Raw genomic sequence first — 23,039 nt, forward strand, 5'->3', positions numbered from 1 at the left:
TTTATTTATTTATTTAAATATTTCCGTTCGGCTGTATGCCGGAGCTACACCCCACCCTGCCCTGCCCCCCAGCACTTCCTCGAGGAGCCGCCACTGCTTAGAACCCATCCATTTCTTTGCTTACCATTGATTGGCTTTATTGTCTCTCATTTGCTTGTTTCTCATTCATCAGCTAGTGTGGACTTTCCTTCCCCTTCCTTTGTTTGTCCCTCCCCTGGAGCATGGATGCTTTACTTGTGTCCTTCCACGGATCACTTAATACTACTTTTTACTTTTTGTTTAAGCACCCCACAAGACTGCATGTGTTCTCAGCTGTCTCATTTGTGTACTTCTCCCCTCTCCTTCACCTCGCTCTGTGTTCCCCTCTCTGACTCCTTTGCTTCACCCCGCCGTCTCCACGTTGCTCTCACTCACTTGTTTAGTTTTCGTTTTCTTTTACCCACACCCTCTGTGTTGCTTCTGCCCCGTGCCATCCATGTGGCTTAAGTCCTGCCATCGTATTGCTCACCTAACCCACACTCTCCAAGATGCTTCAGCTCCCCACCCATGCCCTCCGTGTTGCTTGTGCTCCACTACCCCTTGTTGCTTCCCCCATACCCACCCTCCATGTCACTTTCACTCCCTTTGTTTTTCCCCTACCCCGCATAAAGAAAACATTATTTTCTTTTTAGTTACTAATCCAATCCGGATCTGCAACTAAAATGAAAAAAAAAATGGCCGTGTACGTTTGTAGGTGCACGCTTGCTTTGTGAAGGTGCTTACAAAATGATGCAGCCAGCCACGTTAAAAGCTTTTTACATTCTTTAGCCAAGGGATGTGCAACTTGGCTAAAAGCCATTGGCAGGGCCAATAGGTTCCCAAGGCAGGACCTATTGGCTTTACTAAATCTTGTCAATTAGAAACTTAAAAGTCCTTCTTGCAGGTATAGACATAAGCCACAATCCATTTTAAGGCTAAAAATCCAACCCAATTCTGGGCATAAGCTATATTGTGCCTAAGCATGTGTCCGGGTGTGAGGGGCTGCCCTAGAAGGTGCTGTATCATCTCCATACTTTTTTAATTTTTACGGTATGAGCCCCAAACTCAAGATTTGCAGTGATACCTTAACCTACTTTGCTTCTGACAAGGGGGTACCGAATACCAAGGAAGCTTAGTCTTGAGTCCACGCTCTGGACATTTATCTCCATCTTTCAGGTTTTTTCCAGCCGTGGCCGCGGCAGGTAAGACCGGGGGTGGTGGGGCCAGCCGATGGGGACTTCGAGAGATGACCACGAGGGAAAATTAATTATTTATTTAATTTTCCCTCACGATCGTCACTCAAAATCCCCCCCACACTGCCCTACGACTCTTAACTGCAGCAGCCATTTTTTTTTGTTATCCCTGCTTTCCTTCTTTGTCACCTTTTCCCGTCTTGCTCTTCCTACCTCTTTCCTCATTTGTGTTTTTCTCTCTCTTGCTCGGGGTCAAAGTTTGATGAGGAAAAATGAGTTTCTGTCCCCACAATTAAATGCCAACGGGCCCCACCTGCATCCACCAGCTCATATTAAGCACCGCGTACGGGACCTCTCATGGTGCCCCGCCTTCCCTCAAGGTTTGCAATGTTCTTATATGCCACCATTAGGCTACTTCAAACCTAAACTTATATACATATAATGTTGCCTCCTCCTACAACCACACTCTTTTGCTAAGCATCATAGAAAAAAAGTATATTTCTGAACAACTGCGAGTAGCCATGGCATTGTTTAATACAGAAACACGATGTCGCAAACAAAAAGGTACATCTTAACTTAAGCAAAATGAAAGCATAAAAAATATGCAGAAATACCTAATACGGAGATTGCTGACAGAGGGCATAATTCTCAAAACATGCAGGAAATAATTCAGAATATTACTTTCAACAGTTTAGTAATTATTGCAGTAGTCTAGGGAATCTATGATTGACATATTGTAAATATTTCCACATATGGAAATGTTACAGATGTACATTTGTGCATGAAGAATGCCTTTTTTTATTTTTATACAGAAAAATATTTTTTTATGAAAAAGCAACATCCCCAAGACTTGGATTTTTGGGGTGGTTCCTCTACTCATACCCACGGTAGGAACGCATAAGCCGCCCGATTCATGAACCTAAATTGCGCTCGCAAGGGGCCGGATTCTTAGAATCCGGCCCTTTGCGAGAGCGATTTTTGCATTTGGGATTCAGCATCCCAAATGCAAAAATCGCTAATTGCGATGTCGCAAATGTGCGAGGAATTACATTTAAGGAATCTCTATTAGAGATTCCTTAAATGCAATTCAACATCCAATTTAAATTTGCCATTTCTTGCCGCAATTTACCGCAAGGTCAGACCTCGCGGTAAATTGCGAAAACTCAGAAAAATGCATTTAAATGCATTTTTCTGAGTTGCATGTTACACACACACATGTCCTTTGGACATGTGTGTGTGCAACATCTGTGTGAAATTTCATTTGAGGGGTGCTACAGGGTGTCCTGTGGACACCCCTGGCACCCTTCAAATCACAATCTTATTTATAAGGAATACTCCCCATTCATTCCTATGGGCCTTTTGGCCCATAGGAATGAATGGCGAGTTATTCCTTATTTGCGATTAGCAATTTGCTAATCGCAAATAAGGAATAAGTAGGAATCGCATTTTATTATGCAATTCCTACATGATTACCGTTTTGCGAGTCCTTAATAGCGATTCGCTATGATTCGCTATTAGGGGCTCGCAAAACGGCCTGTTGATGAATCAGGCTGTTAGTTCTCCCATTGTCATGTTTTTTAGTTATGGAAACTCTGAGGAATGTGTGGTGAACACCCACAAACCTGAGACTACAGAGTTGTTCGACAACTTGGGCTGATGGACCTTCCCAAGAATTGCCATAAACACACTGCTGGGAGAAAAGCGTCTCACACAAGGCACTGTAGTGTCACACTATCCATGCGAGCAAACCCCATTTGAAGGACCAAACCAATGGCAATTTGTCCTCATAACTGCAGCTTGCATAACATGCAAGTTACTTTGGAATATGCAAATAACTTTTTTATGCTGATCTAGAAAGAGAAGTATGCTCTCAAACCAGGGAGCTGTATATTTTAGAAAGCACTTTATAAGTTATTTGTTCATACCGTGGTGACTTGCAAAGCTGAAACTCAGCACAATGGTTTGTTGGAATGTGAGGCAGGTAGGGAGACCACAACAGTGGCGGTCAGAGGCCGCTCCGACTGACATCGTACTGAGGCCCTAAGTTATTCAAACATCCAAATATGCAAATTACCATCTAACTAAACTGTCTCATGTTGAGGCCTAACACACACCAAAGTGTTAGCACCACCAGTATATCTATCAAAATGTATCTTCTTATTGTCTTGGCAACCCATTCGGCCTGGCCACCATTTGTGTGTAGGTACAATAACCATTCTAAGTACATTAATATTACTGATTGATTTAGGTGTTATAGGGTAGAAATAAAATGCCACTGTTTTTCCTGTGATTAAAGGAAGGAAGGCTATGTACACTTCATGCACACTTCTAAAAAAGTGAAATACATAAAAATAAATGGCGAGATACCTTTAAAAATGTGTGTTTACAGTGGACTTAGAATTCTGAAGCAAACAGCACTAAGGAGTAGCTCTAATACAAAGTTTATATAAGTAAGGCACTATTTTATTGAAAAGGGTCAATCTATCATGTCAACAAGCTCTTCCACTGGCCAACTACATCACATGACAAGTTCCAAATTTAGGCCAAGTGTCTGTTATTGTTTTTGCCGTGTTTCTAAAGATGAAAACACACACAGGGCACAGTGAAAGTACAAAACCATGTGTTCTGTGAGTTCCATGGAGGGTAGACATTTCAGAAAGGAGGCTTAAAACACGCCGGGCGCATTCCTCAGCCGAAATACGCATAGGTATGCCAAGTGTTCGTGCTTGCAGCCCAGGAATGAAAATCCCTAGAAAAATTGCCACAGGGAATGGAAAGTGTGTCTGAATAATCACAGAAAATGTCTCAGTTCTGCTTTAAGTTACACAATGGATGGTTTGTTCCTTCTTTCCTTACCTCCTGTAGCCTAAAACTAAATGTCAGATTAGACACTTTGAAAAACATAGGCACTGGAATTTGAAGTATGTGATTGGCCGGACAAGGTCATGTGACAAACATAACGCTTTAGTATACAATTAACCTCTCTGCCTAATCACACCTCAATTATAGTCATACACAGGGCTTAGGATGCTTCATTATTAAGGGGAAAACCAACATAGCCAGGGAGAAAACAGTCATGTTATGAGACTTAAGTCGTTTTTTTAGGCTAACACTTTTATTTGGTTGCCAGCATTCAGGTCTGCGCGTGTCTCCTCCTGAAAGGATTATGGTCGACTGAAATAGGTAATTTGCCTAAGGGGCAGAACAGTTTAATTGCATTTTACAATGCAGAGATGGGAATTCAAGTTGGAGAAGAACATAACAGGAGAAAATATGTTCATTTATAGGTTCTGGGTTCATCCATTGGCCAGGGCAATCACCTTTATATAGGAAGGCGAGCAATATTCAGATTGTCCTGTTGCGGTTATCACTTTTTTACCGTTCCATTTGCATCTCTGCATTTTTAATTTTTTCTCATATTATCTGTATTTATCTGCATTCATCTTGGGGCGGATGAGAAAATGAAGCTGGCACGAGTTCATGCCCACAGTTATGTAACGCCTTCAATTCTTTAGGTTTCTAGTGCATTGGGCAGTCAAACAAGAAAAGTTTCCAATCACCTGAAAACATTAGCACTGTTGTACTTGCGCATGGGCAGCTACTTGGGTTTCACTAGAACATGTCAGCCATGACTGATTGCTCTGAGACACACTTATATAAGGTCTACATTGTTCCTGTTTAAACTCTATGTATGTAAACATAAGTGACAACTTAGAGCTAGGACCCTCAATTAGAACAGACAAGTTCATTTTAGTAGGAGAAGGAAATCACGTAATGAATTGAGATGCTGTTTTAGCCTTTTCATAGGAAACATGAATGAGATGGGAGAGTTACTGCCTATGGGCCATATTATGGGTTTGGTGGTCCGTTGGACCGCCAAACCCAAGGTGGCGGTACAGCTATTGCCACACCGGGAGGACCGCCCTATAACAAGTAGGGTGGTCGGACTGCCATGAGACCCCTCCTGCCGCCAGGGATCCCTGGCAGTCTTGCAGCGGTCTGAGGCCCCCAATATGCTAGCAAGACCCCTAATATGCTAGCGGTGGCGCTACGGCACTGCCAAGCACATTAGGAGTTTCCTCACCGCCACAGTTTTCATGGAGGTGTGCCCGCTATGAAAAGTAATGGGTGATGAGAAAAGAAAGGGGATCCTACAGGGCCCCCTGCTGCCTCTGCGCCAGGGGATGCATGCAGGTGGGCACATGGTGTGCCGCCCTTTATGCATGCACCTCCAGTTTCTGCATAGCATGAAGTTGACAGTCCATGTCCTGCAGGAACTGCCTTTTACACTCCCATTATGGTGCCTTTTTCATAGGCACTGCAGTGGGACAACCAAAGAACCGCCTGCAAGAGACAAAAAAAGTCAGAATCTGGCAGGCAGTTTCTTACAGCTTAGGCGGTCTTGGAATGGGGCTGCGGGGTGGCAGTGTGGGGGTGTGGTGGCCCCTCTCCAAGACCAACAAAATCATAAAAAGGCCCTATGTGTCTGTTTTCTTCCAGATTGTATGAAAGATTAGTGATGGCATCGTCCACACATAAACAAGCATTTGCAAACGCAGTAGGTCTGATTTTGACAAGCTGGTGCTGTGGTTATTTTTTATAATTATTCTTTACTGCACGTACATTTGTTGAAAATATAAAGTAAAAATTAAAAATGCCATGACGTAAAGGAGGATGCCTTAAGACTGCAATAATTTGCCACCTAACCAAGCTCTCACATTGCAATGTTACAATGTCACTTAAACACTTCCTAATATTAACTCTACAAAAGGGGTTCAGTCAAAAAAAATTGTGAGTATTTAAACATAATATAAAAAATAAAGAGTACGAATAAAGAACACTTTGAACCAGCTTTGCTATTGAAGAGCAAGGAACTTTTTTAGGTGGTGTGAACAATTTGCACTGACTGTGCAGTCACTCAGAGTGAATGAAGCCAATGGGTAAAATGGGCTAAAGCATTGCCCTATTCCATATTCTGTGATGGGCGAAAGCAAAATGTGAATGGCAGCTTAACAGACCAGTGGATGAAACCTGCTGAGCAAAGGGCTCTTCCACATATGTATATAAATGTATGTTTTTAGGAAAAACAATAGTCTGATGAGACAGTTGTCTAAAAGGCAAACCTAAAATGTCACACTGATCCCCACCAACAGAATTGAACTCTTAAAAGGCCTGCCTCACAGAGAGTGCTAAAAACAGAGCGACAACTGGCAAACTCAATGAATCAGAAAAGAGGATATACAACTGAAATGCGCTTGAAAGGAAGACCCTAGGAATAAGCAACATTATTGAAGCATAACCACAAACCTTACAATGAAGAAGAAGCAGTAGTGACATTAAACATTGCGTACTAATAACAGGAAGCACACAGACCAAAACTAACGATAATCCAACCAACAAATACACAATAAACTGAGGGAAATTGTCAAAAACATCATGATGGGCCCTACTTGTTTCAAGACATGGAACATATTCTTTGCACCAGGGCCAAAAATGGGCATGTCTGCTGGACCTGATCTATCTGTATGCATGGTCCATAATGGATTAAAGAGGATGTGTTCCACTTCATATTGTATATAGATCTATCTATTAGAGAAAACCGATTTTGCATGGTGCTGTACTTTGCAGATTGGGACCAACTATGTCCAGTGAGTACGTAGGGCATTCATAACTTCCTGACCATGGCCACTCATCACAGGAATACACCAATCAAAGAGATAAGTTTCCCTTTTCAGCCTCTTCAATGTCACAGTTATCATTCCATGGTGACCTTTCTGAATGCTGTTTGGTTGTAAAACTTTACATTGTGTCCATACGAAGAAGTAATTTGGTACTGTGACACTTGGCGCACTGCCCTTGTCGGTGTCTGCTGGCAGTCTTCAGCGTATTAAGGGCTTTGGCTACAAAAGGCCCGCGTGGTAGGATTCCCAGTGGATTCAGGGACAGGACCTGCCTTCTTCTCTGTCGAAAAAGATCACAAGCAGTGATGGTGGAGAATGTTCATTCCCAATCACTTCCTTTCCTCTGAGGACTTTCCCATAGTTACATTTGTGTAGAAATCTCCTTGATGATGATAAACAACTTGACGCTGAATGTTAGATTTAAGTTAGCTTTATTACAGGCAGAGCTGCCGTGGTCAGGAACTTGACCGCTACGCCCAGTCTCCAACGGCCATCTCTGGATCGCATGTTCACCAAAGCGTTCCATAGATCTAAGAACGCTTTGATCATGACGGAATACTACAATCTGATCACCATTGCTCATTTTATATAGAGAGTATTGGAATCCATTGACTTATTTTAATTGGAGTCATCATTAAAATCGAATACGGTTTATCCCAAAGACTTTACCAAGCATGCTATCCATTATTCACGTAAACATGCGTTACACCATCCCCTATCATCCATTCAAATTTACTAACGCCTCACCCTGAACTTTCCCTAAACCAAAAAATGGCATAGAATTTTAACAATTCCCCTGTGCATCAAAGGTGTTTCGTACCCATTTTGCAATAGAATTGGACGTATAATTTTAAAGACTATGAGCTCAATTCATAAACAGATTTCCAAGTGTATGTTTAGCTTACACACTAAAGTTGCCCAATTTTGGTGTGCAAGGTTTTCACAAAAGGAGCCCTTGCATTTGAAGGAAAAAAAATTAACGGTTAGAGACACTTTTTATCAATTTTAGGGAGTCAGAGTAGGGAACGTGGGACTGTGGACCCACAAACTAACAACATGTTCACTGGATTCCTGAAGCAATTTTTTCCATCTATGACCCTGTTCACAGCCTTTGCCAAGGAGCTTCCTTCCTCTCATTCCAGAGACTAAACATATCATGCTCGGGTTCCCCTAGCCTATGGTTTCCCTGTGCCCACATCCCTGGCCAGCTGCCACTTTCTCTTGCGCTCTGGTTTGGCTGCCATCAAGCACCACATGCAGGCAAGACGTCAAACAACTTCTGCATGACAGATAAACAGCATTCTTACGCCGTTCCTCTTCATGTACTTGGTAACATAAACTTGATATCCTTTTATGTGTTCCATAAACTAGCATGGGGTCCCTCTCAACCAGTTTGTCCAGTGGCTAGGTGCAGGATATGTGCAGGCTTCATTCCTTAATTTGTGGTGGTGGCTGCAGCTGGTGGGCACCCACACTCCTTTTTGGAGACCAGTATTTATTTTCTCATCAGACTTTGACTCAGAGCAAGAGAGAAAAACACAGTAAATGGAGAAAGAAGGAGGAAGGAAAGATGGGAAAACAGTTAATAATGAATCAATCATTGGTTTCACCTATTTAATGAAGAAATAGCTGTTTTCATCAATCATCGTCTGGGAGAAGGAAAGAGCTCCCGGGCAGATAACGCTGGAGTGGAGAGAATGTAGCGCAGCAGCCAGAGCTGCTCACTTGAGAGCTGGGGATCACAGTTCGAGTCTCTGCAGAACCGTGCAACATCCTGTGACTGTATGCAAATCACTTAATCTCTTCGGGAAATAAATTGTTATATAAATATGCTGCAATAGTTAAAGGCAAAACTTTATGAAAATATAGTTCCACCAATGCTGATGTTTTTGGGAAGTGAGAAACTGATAAGAGAAGCAATGGAGGAACAAGCATTGGTAAATGCTGGAAAATATGCTACAGCCAATGGAAATGGAGGAAAGGAAAGTGGCACGCACAGGAACCAATGAGAAGCCAGGAGAAAGAGGATGCAGGATGTAAGTCCCTTTTAAGTTTTTATTAGAAACAATAGATTTCTCAAGCACAGCGCAAGTGCTGTGCAGGCGAAACCTAAAAAGCAGGGATGAAAAAGATCTTGCAAGAGTGAGAATTAGTCTATGGTGGGGGAACGAAGAAGCATGAAGTGAATAAAGACTAATGTAACCTCAGCATTCAGCAGTCCTAGTATTTGGCATCACTGATAGCAGTCACGTATAAAAATGTGTGGTCTTTAACACTTAGGCACTCATTACGATGGCGGTCGGACGAGCGCCCGACCGCCATCATATCGAGACGGAGACCGCCCTACATCTAACTAGCGGCTCCACCCACCTTATTACGATCCAACACCTGTAAAGGCGGTCAGAAACATGCCTTTTTCAATTGCGGCTTGTGCTGCAGTCCAAACATCTATCTGCACTTTTTTTACAAATGGAAAGCCCAAAAACCTGTTGACCCTAAGCATGCATATAACAGCAGTGCATAACCAGATGCACTCCCATGACTATCTTGCATGAAGAAATGGCTTGGTTTATGAATAGAAATTCTCTTCTGCAATTTAGTAAGTGTGACTTCTATACTTTCATGTCTATCAGCTATGTGTAATGTAACACACAGTTAAAAGCCGAACAATATGATGCAACATTACATGGGAGTGGCTCTGCTCCCATGGTCGGAGATTGGACATTTCAGGGCTGGATTTTCATGAATATTTGGTAAACATCTACACACACGCAAGTTTATTACAAACGTTCCAAAGCGTATTCCCACCGTTCAAGCAGTCAGAGATTACCCTTTTAAGGACAGGAGGAAATCTCTTTGCAGAGTGGTAATGGGGGAGGAACATCACCACAATGGTGAGGGTATAGAAGAAGGGGACTGTCCATGTGGACAAATACTTTCCTCATGGAAGAAATAAATGTTAGCATGAGCAAATGAGCTTTCGGTAAGCATAAACAAAGGAGTAATAGCACAGCATGTACTATTACTCATGTGTAATTGCTTACACAAGTTAGTACTCCTCATGCTGCAGTTGTCGTACCTTTATTTATTTCATTTATTTATTTTAAAGGTTTTATATAGCGCTGGCTAGACCCTGAGGTATCAGAGCGCTTTACAGGAGCAAGAGCAAGGCAAATATACCTTCCCAAGAACGCCTTTGAGTATCCACCTGTCAAATCTTAAATCTACCCCAAACATAGGTGTGAAGTTATAGGTGCAGATTTGATAATGGTTCACAATTCGGCACACCTTCTGTATTTGTGTGGTTAGGAAAATAGATCTATGTTGGCGTTTTTATTACATTATACTGCATATTTTTATATGATGAATTATCATTATGTGGGATTTCTGCATGATTGAGAGACTTAGCGGTCTGCTGTGGCTTGGAGATTGTTGGTTTTATAAGTGGACGAGACAGGTGTGTCCAAAGTAGGTCCAGTAGGGCTGGATCCATGTTCATTTACAGGATATCCACAAAAGATACATTTACATAAATTGAAGGTAAATGGAAATCGTTTACATAGACAGTGGTTGGTCTGCAAATCTGGCCCGGATCAGGTTCTCCAGGACCTACATTTCTTAACTTTTCTGTAAGCAGTATATGGTGTGGATACTTGTTTTTAAATGGTGTGCCATGATTGCTTGCCAGTTACCGTGCTGTGCCTAAAAACTGTGGAAACTGCACAGAAGGGGGAGTGTCGTATTCTGACAATTGGATTAATAAGAAATGAATTTGAATTGTGTATTAGAGAGTTTTAAGTGGTCCAGAAACAATCTTTTGTATTACTAGGGCACCTAGTTTTATGGTGTTTCTGTTTTTGCATAATCTGCCTGAATGTATCCATATGTGTTCTTTACACATCTTCTCAGTACTTATCAATATTAATTTTGGATTCTTTGAAAGAATTAAGTTGCAACTAGTAATTTTCCACATGTATTTAACCAATACGATTCATGCACAATTGGTTATACATATATTGGCATTGGGTAAGGTTATTAAGCAGCCATATGTAATTCAAACATATCCTCATCAATAAACATTAGTATTGGGATGCAAACACGTGCACAATTGCAGCTACGTAGAGCTTATCATTCCTTTTAAACTCTTTATTCTGTCAGTATGATTTGGTCTAGTAGTCATGATTTACAGTAGGGGGTCACTGAAAAGTAATCCTACTTTCTGTATATGTCCATATTTAAAACCAAATGAATATAAATAGGTAAACTTTGTATCAGACTGTACACATGTGTGAAAATGCAACACTAGGAGCCTTGCACATAACACATGTGGATGTGGAACATTGTCTTGACAGGCAATCTGAGACAGGGATGAGCTTATGATGTTCCACTGAACCCATGCACTTACACAGGTAGTTTACAACATTCATACATTACAGACACAGACAAATCAGAAATGTTTGTAAATCAGCAAAATGCTCATAAAGTACAACCTTGTAACCCACTTGTTGCTATTCAACAATGGTTTGGTGAATCTGTTCACAACTAACTGAACACCTACCCAACCTTCCCTCTGCATGTTTCTGCCTTACCCCAAAATATATATATATACATATCTATATATATATATATATATATATATATATATATATATATATATATATATATATATATATATATGTATATATATATATATATATATATATATATATATATATATATATATATATATATATATATATATATATATATATATATATATATATATATATCACGCTCGGTGGGGGTGGTCCTAGGAATGAGTCTCACTCGAGCACAAGAAAGCTTTCCCCAGAAGCTTTATTTTCGGTAAAACAGTCCTTTCTGTCAGTAAATCAAGGCATCTGACCACAGCCCTGACGCGTTTCGAGTTCACCTCTTTATCGAAGGGATTGCAGCCAAGGAGCGCTTAATTGGACCACACCTTTTATATACGCCTCTGAATGAGTTCTGTGCGTTGCTTGTTGGGAGATGCAGTCCCAATGTTTCCTCAATGGAAGCGTTCCAAATTAAAATGCACCTGGCATGTATATATATATATATATATATATATATATATATATATATATATATATATATATATATATATATATATATATATATATATTCCTTACCCTATTTTTCAGTCCATATATATATAATAATTTATATTCATTTTAACAACACATTAGTGAGTAAATGGATTTACAATAGATGCATTTGCATCAATGGGTAGAACCAGTCAAAGTAGTATATAGATAGTAAAATGTTTAACTACACTTTAAGTGAAAACTTTTGTTTGGGCAACTAGGCACAGATTGTGTGTTCAAAATTTTTCCTGTCTAGCCCGAAGAGATTCATTTACAAACTAACATTGAGGATAGGTTATTTTCTGTAAAAGTGTGTTTATCAAGGTTGGCTTCAGCTCAGCTAGATGGACAGTATGATGAAAGGATGAAAAAGGAGGGGAAGGAGAAAAAGGACAAAGAGAAGAAGAAGAAGAAGAAAACGAAGAAGTAAAAGAAAAAGAAGAACAAGAGAAAAAAAAGACAAGAAGAAGATGAAAAAGAAAAGGAAAGGTGCAATAGCAATGTTAAAAATCTTTAGTTTCATTTAAAAAATAATTATAATTCAGCATCTACTAAGGGAAAATGCACATTCTCAATCAGCTCCATAAACCAGATGACGTTCAGTTACCTGTCTTGTGTCCCGTGTGAGCCCAGTTTTTCATTCTTCATGCAGAAGTCAGGCGAGCTCTGCAGGTACACGAGCTCAGTCTCTTTCACTGGCCTTATATCAATGTCCTTTGGCACCAGTTGCTTCCGAGTTCCCATCGGCCGGTGCACCACCTTGGTGGCTGACAGATACCGGATTTTAAGGTCCTGGGCAATGTCTCGCAGATCTAGAAGGCCCTTCCAGCAGGTTTTGATTGAACAGGACCCAGAAACTCCATGACACTTGCATTTCATTTCAAGAGATGCCTTTAAAACCTTGAGAAAAATACACCAAGTTACAGCCTATGTCCTATAACGTTGTATCTCTAAAGCATCTGCATGCAATCAGGGCATATCAAAGTTAGAAATCATGGGCAACGTTCCTAGTGACTCAGGGCCCGATTCACAGAATGAATTTAAGACTCAATCCTAAACTTACTACTATTTTGGTATTCACAGAATGCACTTACTACTTTTGGTATTCACAGAAGTTAGGATGTTGCCTTAAGTCTGTCTTAAGTCTGTCTTTAGTCAGTCTTAAGTCGGTCTTAAGTTTGTCTTAAGACAAACTTAAGACAAAATCCTAACTTCTGTGAATACCAAAAGTAGTAAGTTCATTCTGTGAATATCAAAATATTAGTAAGTTTAGGATTGAGTCTTAAATTCATTCTGTGAATCAGGCCCAAAATAACAGGTGAAAGAGTGCAGCAGAGACTGCTTCCTCCCCTACTCCACAATGTCTGCGGTCAAACAACTCATGCAGACATCAGAAGAAATGCACACTCATTAATAATCCACCAGGAGCCTGGGTGAAAAAGGATGTAGCCTGAAATACTATTTGTTGCCACCACTTTATAGTGACTCATAGTCTAGTTTGCGTGAAAAGCAATCACCCTCCCTTTGGTTGGGAACACACTTTGGGTCTTCTTCTTTCACACAGAGCTCAGCTCTGTCGACAAAGTCCTTATGTTACATAGGAAGCACCTCTAGTTGGTTCACAATTGTCATGTCCATGAATGAAATACATAGGCAGGCGAGACCTACAAAGGGCTATTACCATGTGAAAAATGTTAGAAATGATTTACACATGGTTAATGTAGCTTATCTATGTAGCTAATCCATGAACTTCTCAACCACACTTGAACATCTGGGGCCTGATGCGTTCACAAAGGCAGTTCAATAGGCTCTCTGCAAACGGAAATACACAATTCGCAAAAATGCTTTGCTATTCGGAATGGTCACTACTAATTGTGGTTACCCTAACAAGGGAAAGGGGACTACAATACTTGCAATTTGTGGGAGAACTCATAAATACTTTGTACCATTCTTGCAGTCGCAATGCATGGAATACTTACAGTCAGTCAAGGGCAGGTGGTCTTGACGCTTAAGCTCTCAAAATTTGGGAAGAATCAATTTTGCTTGTGCAGGTTGGAGACATGGGGTGGTGCGGACAGTTGTCACACAGTGAACTGCATTCACCTACTAAGGATGCATCAGAGTGTGCCATTTCTGAGGCACTGTGACTGTGAATGTTAATGTGAATGGGGAGATGGAGGTCTACTGCTCAAAGCAGGCCTCTATTTCAGCATTTGCTACTCTTCACAAAAAATCACAGTTCTACTCTTGACATTAATATTCAGGAGGATGTGAGCATCCTTCAAATGGCAGAGGGAGAGGCTAGTTGCAGTGTAATTGAGAATTTGTGCTTTGATCAGTCTCTGTGGTACATCAGGCCCCTGGTGTTGTGTTGACATTCTCAGCACCTCTATATGCTAAACGTTGTACAGTCTTTCAAATAAAGTGTCAGAGAATTGGTCTGATACATGTCCAACCTCTTCACCTTTAGTCAATACAAATAGCTCTAATCTGTTCGCACAATCAACCCCTCTGTTGTGCTCAACTCAGTAGATCACTATTTGCGGTACTCTTTCCAACAATGGAATCATTGGATTAGCCCTAAATGTATTCATCACTACCATTTGGACTTCTTATTTTCTTTTTCACTCTCACCGACAACTTCCTTAATCGCTGATGTTCTTAAAAATTCAGTCCTCAGCCTGCTTCAGTTCTCCTTTCAGTCTACTTGACTTGACAATGTAATCTCATCATGTGGCTTCTTCTATCCCCTTTAGGTGAATGATGCCCAAATCCATGTCTCAGTTCCAGCCATAAGTGTGGCAGGGTATGCTCAGACGTGAGTGCCTTGCTCACTTTGCCACTGGATTCAAGCAAGCCGGGCTGAAGACGGCTGGAATGCCAGAAACCGGTCTCGGAAGCTTGTTTCCGGTCCAGGGAAGACATGGCTCGGCAGTTCGGGCTGGACTGTTCCCATGAGGCACAGGGTCAGACTGATTTGCATATGTCTGAACTGTGGTGGCAGAGTGGGCTAAAGAACGGTGATGGATTAAACCCAGATCTTTTGACTGGGTGTGAGTGTTTGATTGATTCAGATGCTCCGTCCATCACCACCACCCCCTTTTGTATCAGTTCCAGTTCTTGACAGCCACCGTCCCCCACTGACTGTCTTACTGCAATCTTTTAGGCTCTTCACTCTCTAATGCTGAATTTCTCTGAAACTAAAACAATCTATTCCACCAGGTCTTCTGCACTACACACCTAACCCAATCTGATCCTATGCCCTATTGTTATCATTAGACTATTGTCTCTGCTGCAAACGTCAGAGTGTTATTTAACTCAAGCGTACAGCTAAAGTTATTTCTATCCACCACCGCAACTAATGCTAGGTTCCAGGTACTAAACATTCACTGCCAGATTGACTCCTGTAGGAGTCTCTTAGTTGGCTTACACTGCAGAAAGTTACAAACTTTGCCACCTATCCCTTCTTCAACCTCTCTTGCCAGCCACCTATCTGTCCCCACTATCTCCAGGTTGGCCAGCTATGTGCCCAGTATAGGGACCTGTCCATGCCTCTGACTTTAGTCATCAAATGTTTCTACTCACCTCTCTATCACTGCTATCTCGAGCCCTTACCCAATAAACCGTGTACATTACCTACCCACAGCCAATGTAATCTTCTTATAACTAGTATGCATCATGTCCAGATCCCAATCATTTAGCCTGGTGGGACCTCTGCAATGGGACTCACTCCTAGAACAAACCCTTATCCACCATATCTTCAACCATACCACTAATGGGGGTCACCTTGACCTGAGTCCCTTTAGCAAGCACCAGGGAATTATGTTTAGCACTTTAGACAAACTGGCATTGACCACAATTAGTGGTTACTTTTGTTTCCAAGGGCACATACTACTTGGTGATTGCATGTGCAAATCTTGGGTAAGTAATACATGCAAAACAGATGCAATTACTGTTTACGTATATTATTCGCCATTATATTATGCACATCTGTAAATCGACTGGAAATCCCACTGAGTCCTGGTGCAAATTTATTTGCTCTCTGGTCTTTTCACACATGGTAATTACACATGCCAATGTGTCAATTACCATCTCAACATATCCGCGACAGACAGATCTTGACCTTGTCCACATGCTTTGGATTATTGAGCATTTCTTGCAGAAATGCCCATGTTCATTAAATTAACACAATAGATTGCAACATCCACAGAGATATCTAGTGGAGCAAACCTGTGGCATCCCCGGGACCAGTCCATTAATCTAGACCTGAAGACATGTTTGTATTCTGTGCATAAACACAAATGGTCTCCCACATATCTGGAAAGCCCACGTTAAGAGCAATAATGTGCCTTGCCAGACATTCTGGTACAGTGAAGCGTGTGCCCGGGTCATCTCATATACAGGGTTAATTTACAGGGTTATTCATTCCACTTTTGGTGGCCTTATATTGGATTCCACTTCTCATACAAGAACCATATAATTATTTCATATTTTCTGAGTGATGCCTCTTCAAGGGAAAATAACTCTCAAAATACAATGGCTTTACAAATCAGGCATGTCAGATGTGAGGGGCTTGGGGGAAGGAGCCAATGGAATCCTGACTTGACCGTGGGTCAGGGGATTAGTGCTTGATGGTGACCCAATGGGCACATTCCTCTCTCTCTGCCAATCACAGAAAGCATAATTGCCGCTCCCCGAGCCTCGCTTTTCTCAGCTCTGTAATTACTGTGTAATATTGAAAAGATGGCCCGGGTGGTGTTTCTGAATATCCTGCGTACACAAGAAACATGTGTTTCTGATATTTGAGCAACAAAAACAGAAACAGAGCAACCAGAAGTCTTGGAATACGAGAAAAGCTGCCTTTCTTTAAACTTGTTTCCCGAAGCATAACAAATGGATTTAACACACCCAATGGCCTTCACAGTTTGCATAAAATATCCATTAATATTCAGACACATTTTAAATGCCAAAGGCTCTTTAAGCATTTCATTTACAATTCAGTAAAATATAGTCCTTAAATGCAAAATCCATTAGTAACCTACGTGGAAACCGAGATTGTATGCACCAATCAGAAAGCTTAAAATGCAGTCATTAATTACTGTTATCTGCCAGAAGTCTAGATTCAGAGGATGTGTAGAGGGGTAAAGGTGCTAGTGGGGCACAGAGGTGTAATGGGCACGCGCCTGTTGTCTGCACACTGTACGTGAGGTTGAGGAGACCGATGCCAGAAGCGTTTTGCCAGAATGCTATTGGGCATTTATGACTATTAAGTGCCAATTCTCTTCATTATGCACCCTTACTTTCAGCTGATGAGTGTGGCATGGGCAATTAACAACCGTTAAAGCCCTCTGTAGAGGGCAGTACACGTACTCATCAATATGTGTGTGCCCAATCTTTATCTTTAGTATGAGTTTGGACCAGCAAATCATTACATGACAGGCATGTTCTGACCCATGAAAGCTGTTACCTGCCTCCATCCCATTCCCAAGTGCCCCTGTAGATTTGACATCCAGCCCCTCATTCGTGAACACTCTAGAAATAACACTGCTAGATAAAAAAGCTCTCTCTCGCGGGTTACCTGTCTTCCTACTTCACTGTTGTGCAGGTGCATCAGCTTATTGGCTTGCGATCCTGATTTTTTCACCTTCATGGGGGCATCCGAAAATTTGGATCCCATGACGAGCCCATAGTTGAGGTTGTCAGCACATCCTCCCCAGCGGTACCCAGGTTCAGGGATCTCACCTGGGAGGGGGCCGCAGGAACAGCCTTTGAGATCCCCAGTGGTGCAGGCCCTGGCAATGGTGTGGCTAATGGCGGCTGCAGAGAGGGCATAAACAAATGCAGACTCTCTGGTACCTGGAAAACAGAGGAAGGATGAGTTAGTGCACCCGGAGAGACGAGAAAAGAATTGCAGCAGATCTATCTTTCATATCCCATCATCGACGCAAGATAACAGGGACATAAGGTCAAGGCAACGTATTCCTTCATTTACTCTGAATCAGCACTTCTGTTAATTACAAAGATGGCAAGTATTCAGGCTATTTCAAAATTAAACGTGTTAATTGCAGATTGGTGATTAATGATGTAAAAACACCTACACCGTGACAATGGGCCTCAAGCCAAAAAGGTTGCAGGCACCTGCTGTGGCCTTCTGAGGGCTCTTTGAATGTCCTAGAACAGTGGGTCAAAGGTTGATCCTCCCTTGTCTTGACTATAGCAATTCGTCCTATCTGGGCAGCCCGGCATATGTTACCAGAAAACTGCAGGTTACCAAGATCGTCGCAGCTAGAGTACTGATGGGCCTACCCAAAACACAACCTGCCCGTTCAGCCTTGGTGCAACTTCATTGGCTACCAATAAACGATAGAATAAAATTCAAGGCCCTTTGCATCGCTCACAAAATAAAGCATTCCCCTGCCCCACACATCCTTCAAAATCTTGTCAATCCTTACACTGCCCTGGAGATTTAAGATCCAATGACCTCTTTCTATGGACCATTCCCAGAATTAAGAGAGCAAGAAGTGGGGTCAGTTCTTTCTGCTGCCTGGTTTCCAAACTTTGGAAGTCCCTTCCGATCCATCTAAGATCGGGAAAAAATTTACTCAGTTTTAGGAAACAGTTGAAGACCTACCTTTTCACCTGAGCAGTATTTATCAGGATCAGATTTTCAATACCTAGTTGTTCATAGAGCAGTCCATTATCTAGGTCTCTTGCTCAATTTTTTTATTTTCCATACTCACTCTTACTCTTCTCAGAAGTGTGAACGGCTGGGCAGCCCCATTGTGTTTTGAAACTTCTTGACTTCAGTCTACATAAGGATGTTTGCAGTGATTGCATTAGTCTACTGATTTATTTTACAGGCTAGTGAATATTAAGTGAAGCATAATGCATTTAAGATAGCACTTTCTTGAGGCATACAGCTGTGGACAGAGGCGCAACAAGAGCCAAATTTTGGGGGCTGCTAACATTTTTTTGGGGGGGGTTGATTCTTCCAACAATATGCAGAGTGGAGATGCAGGGGCTCTAAGAAGGGGTGAAAACACAACAGCGCCTCGTTAGCATGTAAATGGTCTTTTAAAGACCTGTCAAGTACTCGGGTGCGGCTGTGTGTGTGCCCGGGAAGCTGTCTCAGCCGAGGCTGACACATACGATGGGAGGGGGGCTGAAGCCTCTTGAGCCCAATGGCCGTTGCGCGCCTGGCTGTGGAGTGAGCGTTAAGCATATTTCAATTTCCAAGAATATTTTTTCGTTTGCATTCATAGCATCATGCATCCATCCTGCTAACCACAAATGATCAAAACTGATTTAATGCGCCTGATTCATTTGTCAGTAACATAACCAGCTTCACATCTTTCCTCCAGTTTGTTTTGTTTATGGACACTATGATCCATGATTTGTTACTGTGTGTTTTAACTTTGTTGTCTCTAAAGCCCAATGAAAGGAAGTCAGAGATGTCTTGAAACCAGGGCTGTCACACATCACACACACACAAACACACATGCACACCCGCCCCCACATGCACACAGAATCTCACCAGTCCCTTCACTGTCCCTTAGATAACACTTTCTCTGCACCTGCTTTTGCCTCAGCCCCTAAATAGCACAATGTTGCCTCTGGATAGGGTCAGGCACCATATAACTACCACCTACAGACATGCACTTATAAATAAAAACATTCAGATGTGTAGGTTGTTCTAAAATAATAAATGTCAGATCTCAACAGACAAAGCCTCAGCCTCTGATAGGAACCAAATGCTCATACCTCTGAACCATTACCAGTTAAGAGTATAAGTCAGGCAGAAGTAACAAAAGTCACCTCCTTCATGAGAACCGTCACATAAGCAGAAGTCTGAGTTACAAGTCAGGCAGCTCCACCTGCTTCTATCCCTACTAAAAATATAACGTGCAATTGGTTTCTGGACGTTTTCTTTATATGATAAGAATTCTGCGGAAGCATATCAATTTCTCATATTTTTCAGCTTGGCTAGATGAGCGTCATATCACAGTTCTGTCTGGTAACAAAAAATAGCTAAAGCATTGAAATTTCTTCAAGTGGACAATTTGGCCACTCCCACCTGAGAGCTTAGGCTAATCGTCTGTGATTGGAAGGTGGAAGAGAACCACTGTGAGCCGTGTGTATTATACATCCTCGGTGCTGGCACCCCTGGGTGCTTCATTTATTCTCAAGTGCCAGCCCAGGCATCAGTTCTCCCCCTGCACTGAATGGGTCCTGGATTTAGTCGACATGGAAGTGTGAAGACTGCATTCTCCACTCCCTAAGGGCTGAGTAACTGCATAAGGGGGCGCTTGAGAGCATTCAATGGGCTCTAGACCTTCTCCAGCCATGTTGAATGTTTTTCACTAAGGTTTCAGGGAGATCTTCAGCCACATATATAAAAAATTGTACTAAACCACATGTTCTGGTGTGGAAGTATTGGGGTGAATGGATAGGATCTTTCCACCAGTTTTATATGTTTGCAACCTTTACCGACGCCTGTCAGGGTCACTCTTCCCCCAGATGCACCTCAGAACTTGGAGGATGGAAATAGCTCTGCTACCAATAACTGTCTCTGGGTAATGAACGAGGCAGCCAGTCAACTTTCCCTCCAAGGTCAACCCTCCTCACTGATAGGAGGAACAGAAAACCCAACAAGGTTCAAATTACTTGAACGTGGCTGTGACACGACTCATTGCCTACAGAGATTCAACGCACTCATGCCTAAGGTGAACTATGTGGCTCTTCTACACTTATGTATACAAACGTGGAAACCCAATATACCCAAAGTGCCTTTTTTACTTTTTAAATTTGTCAATAATGAAAATACTGTCTTTTGATAAAAGTGCCTAACAAAGTTATTAAGTTATCCTGAGGATACGTTGGGTTTTATTGATAGAACCAAGAATCTAAAAAATAATTGAGTAAGATTCTAAACAAAATCCCTTGCAGCTACTCTTTATCCTGATCTTCTACACTTAGACACAGTTTGACTCAAATATTTTACCAGAATATTGTAGACTAAATATTGTCTGTCAAAAATATTGTGTGCTAAATATCGTTTACAAAAATATCACCCCGTGGAGTTAATAACAGAAATCGACAACCAGTGGGAGGTGTGCACGACAATGACTGGAGGTAACTGTTAGGTTCTCATTCAATGATCCTGGTTTTTTCATTTAAGACTTTATTCCTAGCTAAATCATTTCTTCTCACTTTAAAAATATATTTTTATGATTACTGACTCTTGATTCAGTGATCCAATTTTGATTGGTTTTGCTCTCAAAGTTTTATTACATTTCTACCTTTAATATTAACTTGAATTCCACTTTGAGGGTTTTCTTATTTTTTGACACTTTGGTTGTATACATTGTGGCAAATCCAGCAACCACATTTATCTTTTTTATTGCCCTGCATTGTTGCTTACTGGACTGAACTATTGATTTGAAGGTGTGCATGACAATAATTGGAGGTGACATTTTTTCCATACCATTAACCTTTCCTAGGTTTAAGACTTCTTTCTTAGTTGAACCATTTCTTTTCATTTTAGCCATATTTTGATGGTTAATGGCTCTTGATTCAGTGATCTTATTTTGATTGATTTTGCTCTCGATGCTTTTTTAAGTGTTTCCTTTTTATGTTAGCTAGATTTCCACAATGAAGTTTTCCATATCTTTTGACAGTTTGCTGCTCTAAATTGTGACACATACAGCTCACACATTTCCCTTTGATTAGTCTTGCTGCTCATGAAATGTTAAATTTGAAGTTTTAGGTATATTAACGCTTTTTTTCAAATTTATATTCATGGTAGAGTTTTTTATATAATGCCCGCCAATGATACAATATGAGAATACCAGTTTGTCTTTGGGTGACTGCACTTTTGGAAGAGTGCAACAGGCTGCGCCTTGAACTCTTCCTCACTACATAAAGCACTAGCCTTTTCTACCTCTTTTACTCCTGCTCATAGTTGCTAAATTCCAATCTGATATCTGGCACATAAAGTTAGAAGAATGAATATCAATATTAAAGTTGTCTAAATCATTTAGTCAACCACTTTGCAATTATACTTTGGGTTTCACTACACATCTGGATTGATCCACATCTGATATTGGGTGTATATGAAATGTACATACTCAATAAATATTACCCTTGTTTGTCTTCATGAGATGTGAGGAGCCGTTTGCATTGCAGCTGGGAGGAGGAAACAGAGCCAAAGCTAAGACAGTTGGCAATTCCTAAAGATCCTGCCAGCAGCCCTGTCTTCGGCAGATGTGATGTATTATTTTGCTTTCAAATATGTGGAATAGTTTGCGGTCGCAAATCTGTCTTCTTTAAACTGTTTCCACCCCTGGGCACATATTGTGCAATTTATTTTAGAGTTGATTGGTTATGACTCGCCCAGGGTTGTTCTGTGAGTCACAAATCTGTTCTCAAAGAGCAGAACTCGGGTTCACAAGATAGTATAGATTAAGACAGGGGATATGGGTGTAAGAAAAGCTTGTACATGTGTTTATGATCTTTTAACCTTGTGATGTACGTCAAGATGTCAACTAGCCCTAGAAAGATAGGGTGTATCTACAGCGTCTGAAACATGACCTGTGCCAAGTCATGGAAGGCGCTGATATATTAACCTACAGAAACATATTTTGCCACATATGCAATGCAATGTGATCCATTTCATTGACAGACTGTTTGCTGTTGTTAGAGTGAAATACATCTGGTTGTCATCTGTATAAGATTGCAGGTGTAGGTCTTGTTCGTAAACGATGCTTAAAAGTGATAGAAGGTTAGCGATGAAATGCATCGCCTCTGGCCATGTTCTCTGAGGCACTTTGGAAGGAAAAGGGTGAAATCTGAAAGCAATTGATCCAGGTTTGCAGTTCACTATCAGGTTGCATTGACTACCTGGGAAATGACCCACTATGCCTGAAATTAGTCCAAGATGATGGACTTGTGGAGTCGGTTAAATGCCCCCTTCATCATCAGTAATGCTAGGGTATACAAGACGTGACGCACAACTATTTCAGCGACATCACCATGCATAAATC

At 41.3% G+C, this 23,039-nt stretch overlaps 1 protein-coding gene across 2 annotated transcripts in view; it reads right to left on the minus strand.

Annotated features, from left to right (window-relative positions):
• The window catches only part of WNT11 (Wnt family member 11), a 233,678-nt gene that overhangs the window by 119,283 nt on the left and 91,356 nt on the right, over positions 1–23,039 (minus strand). For both annotated transcript variants that reach the window (XM_086933866.1, XM_086933867.1), the window contains exons 4-5: positions 17,576–17,853; positions 12,605–12,897 (exon numbers count right to left, since the gene is read on the minus strand). In XM_086933866.1, the coding sequence (XP_086789992.1) occupies positions 12,605–12,897; positions 17,576–17,853 (571 nt within the window). The remainder of the gene's footprint in view (positions 1–12,604; positions 12,898–17,575; positions 17,854–23,039) is intronic.

Source organism: Lissotriton vulgaris, chromosome 8 (assembly GCF_964263255.1).
Source record: "Lissotriton vulgaris chromosome 8, aLisVul1.2, whole genome shotgun sequence".
Taxonomy (NCBI): domain Eukaryota; kingdom Metazoa; phylum Chordata; class Amphibia; order Caudata; family Salamandridae; genus Lissotriton; species Lissotriton vulgaris.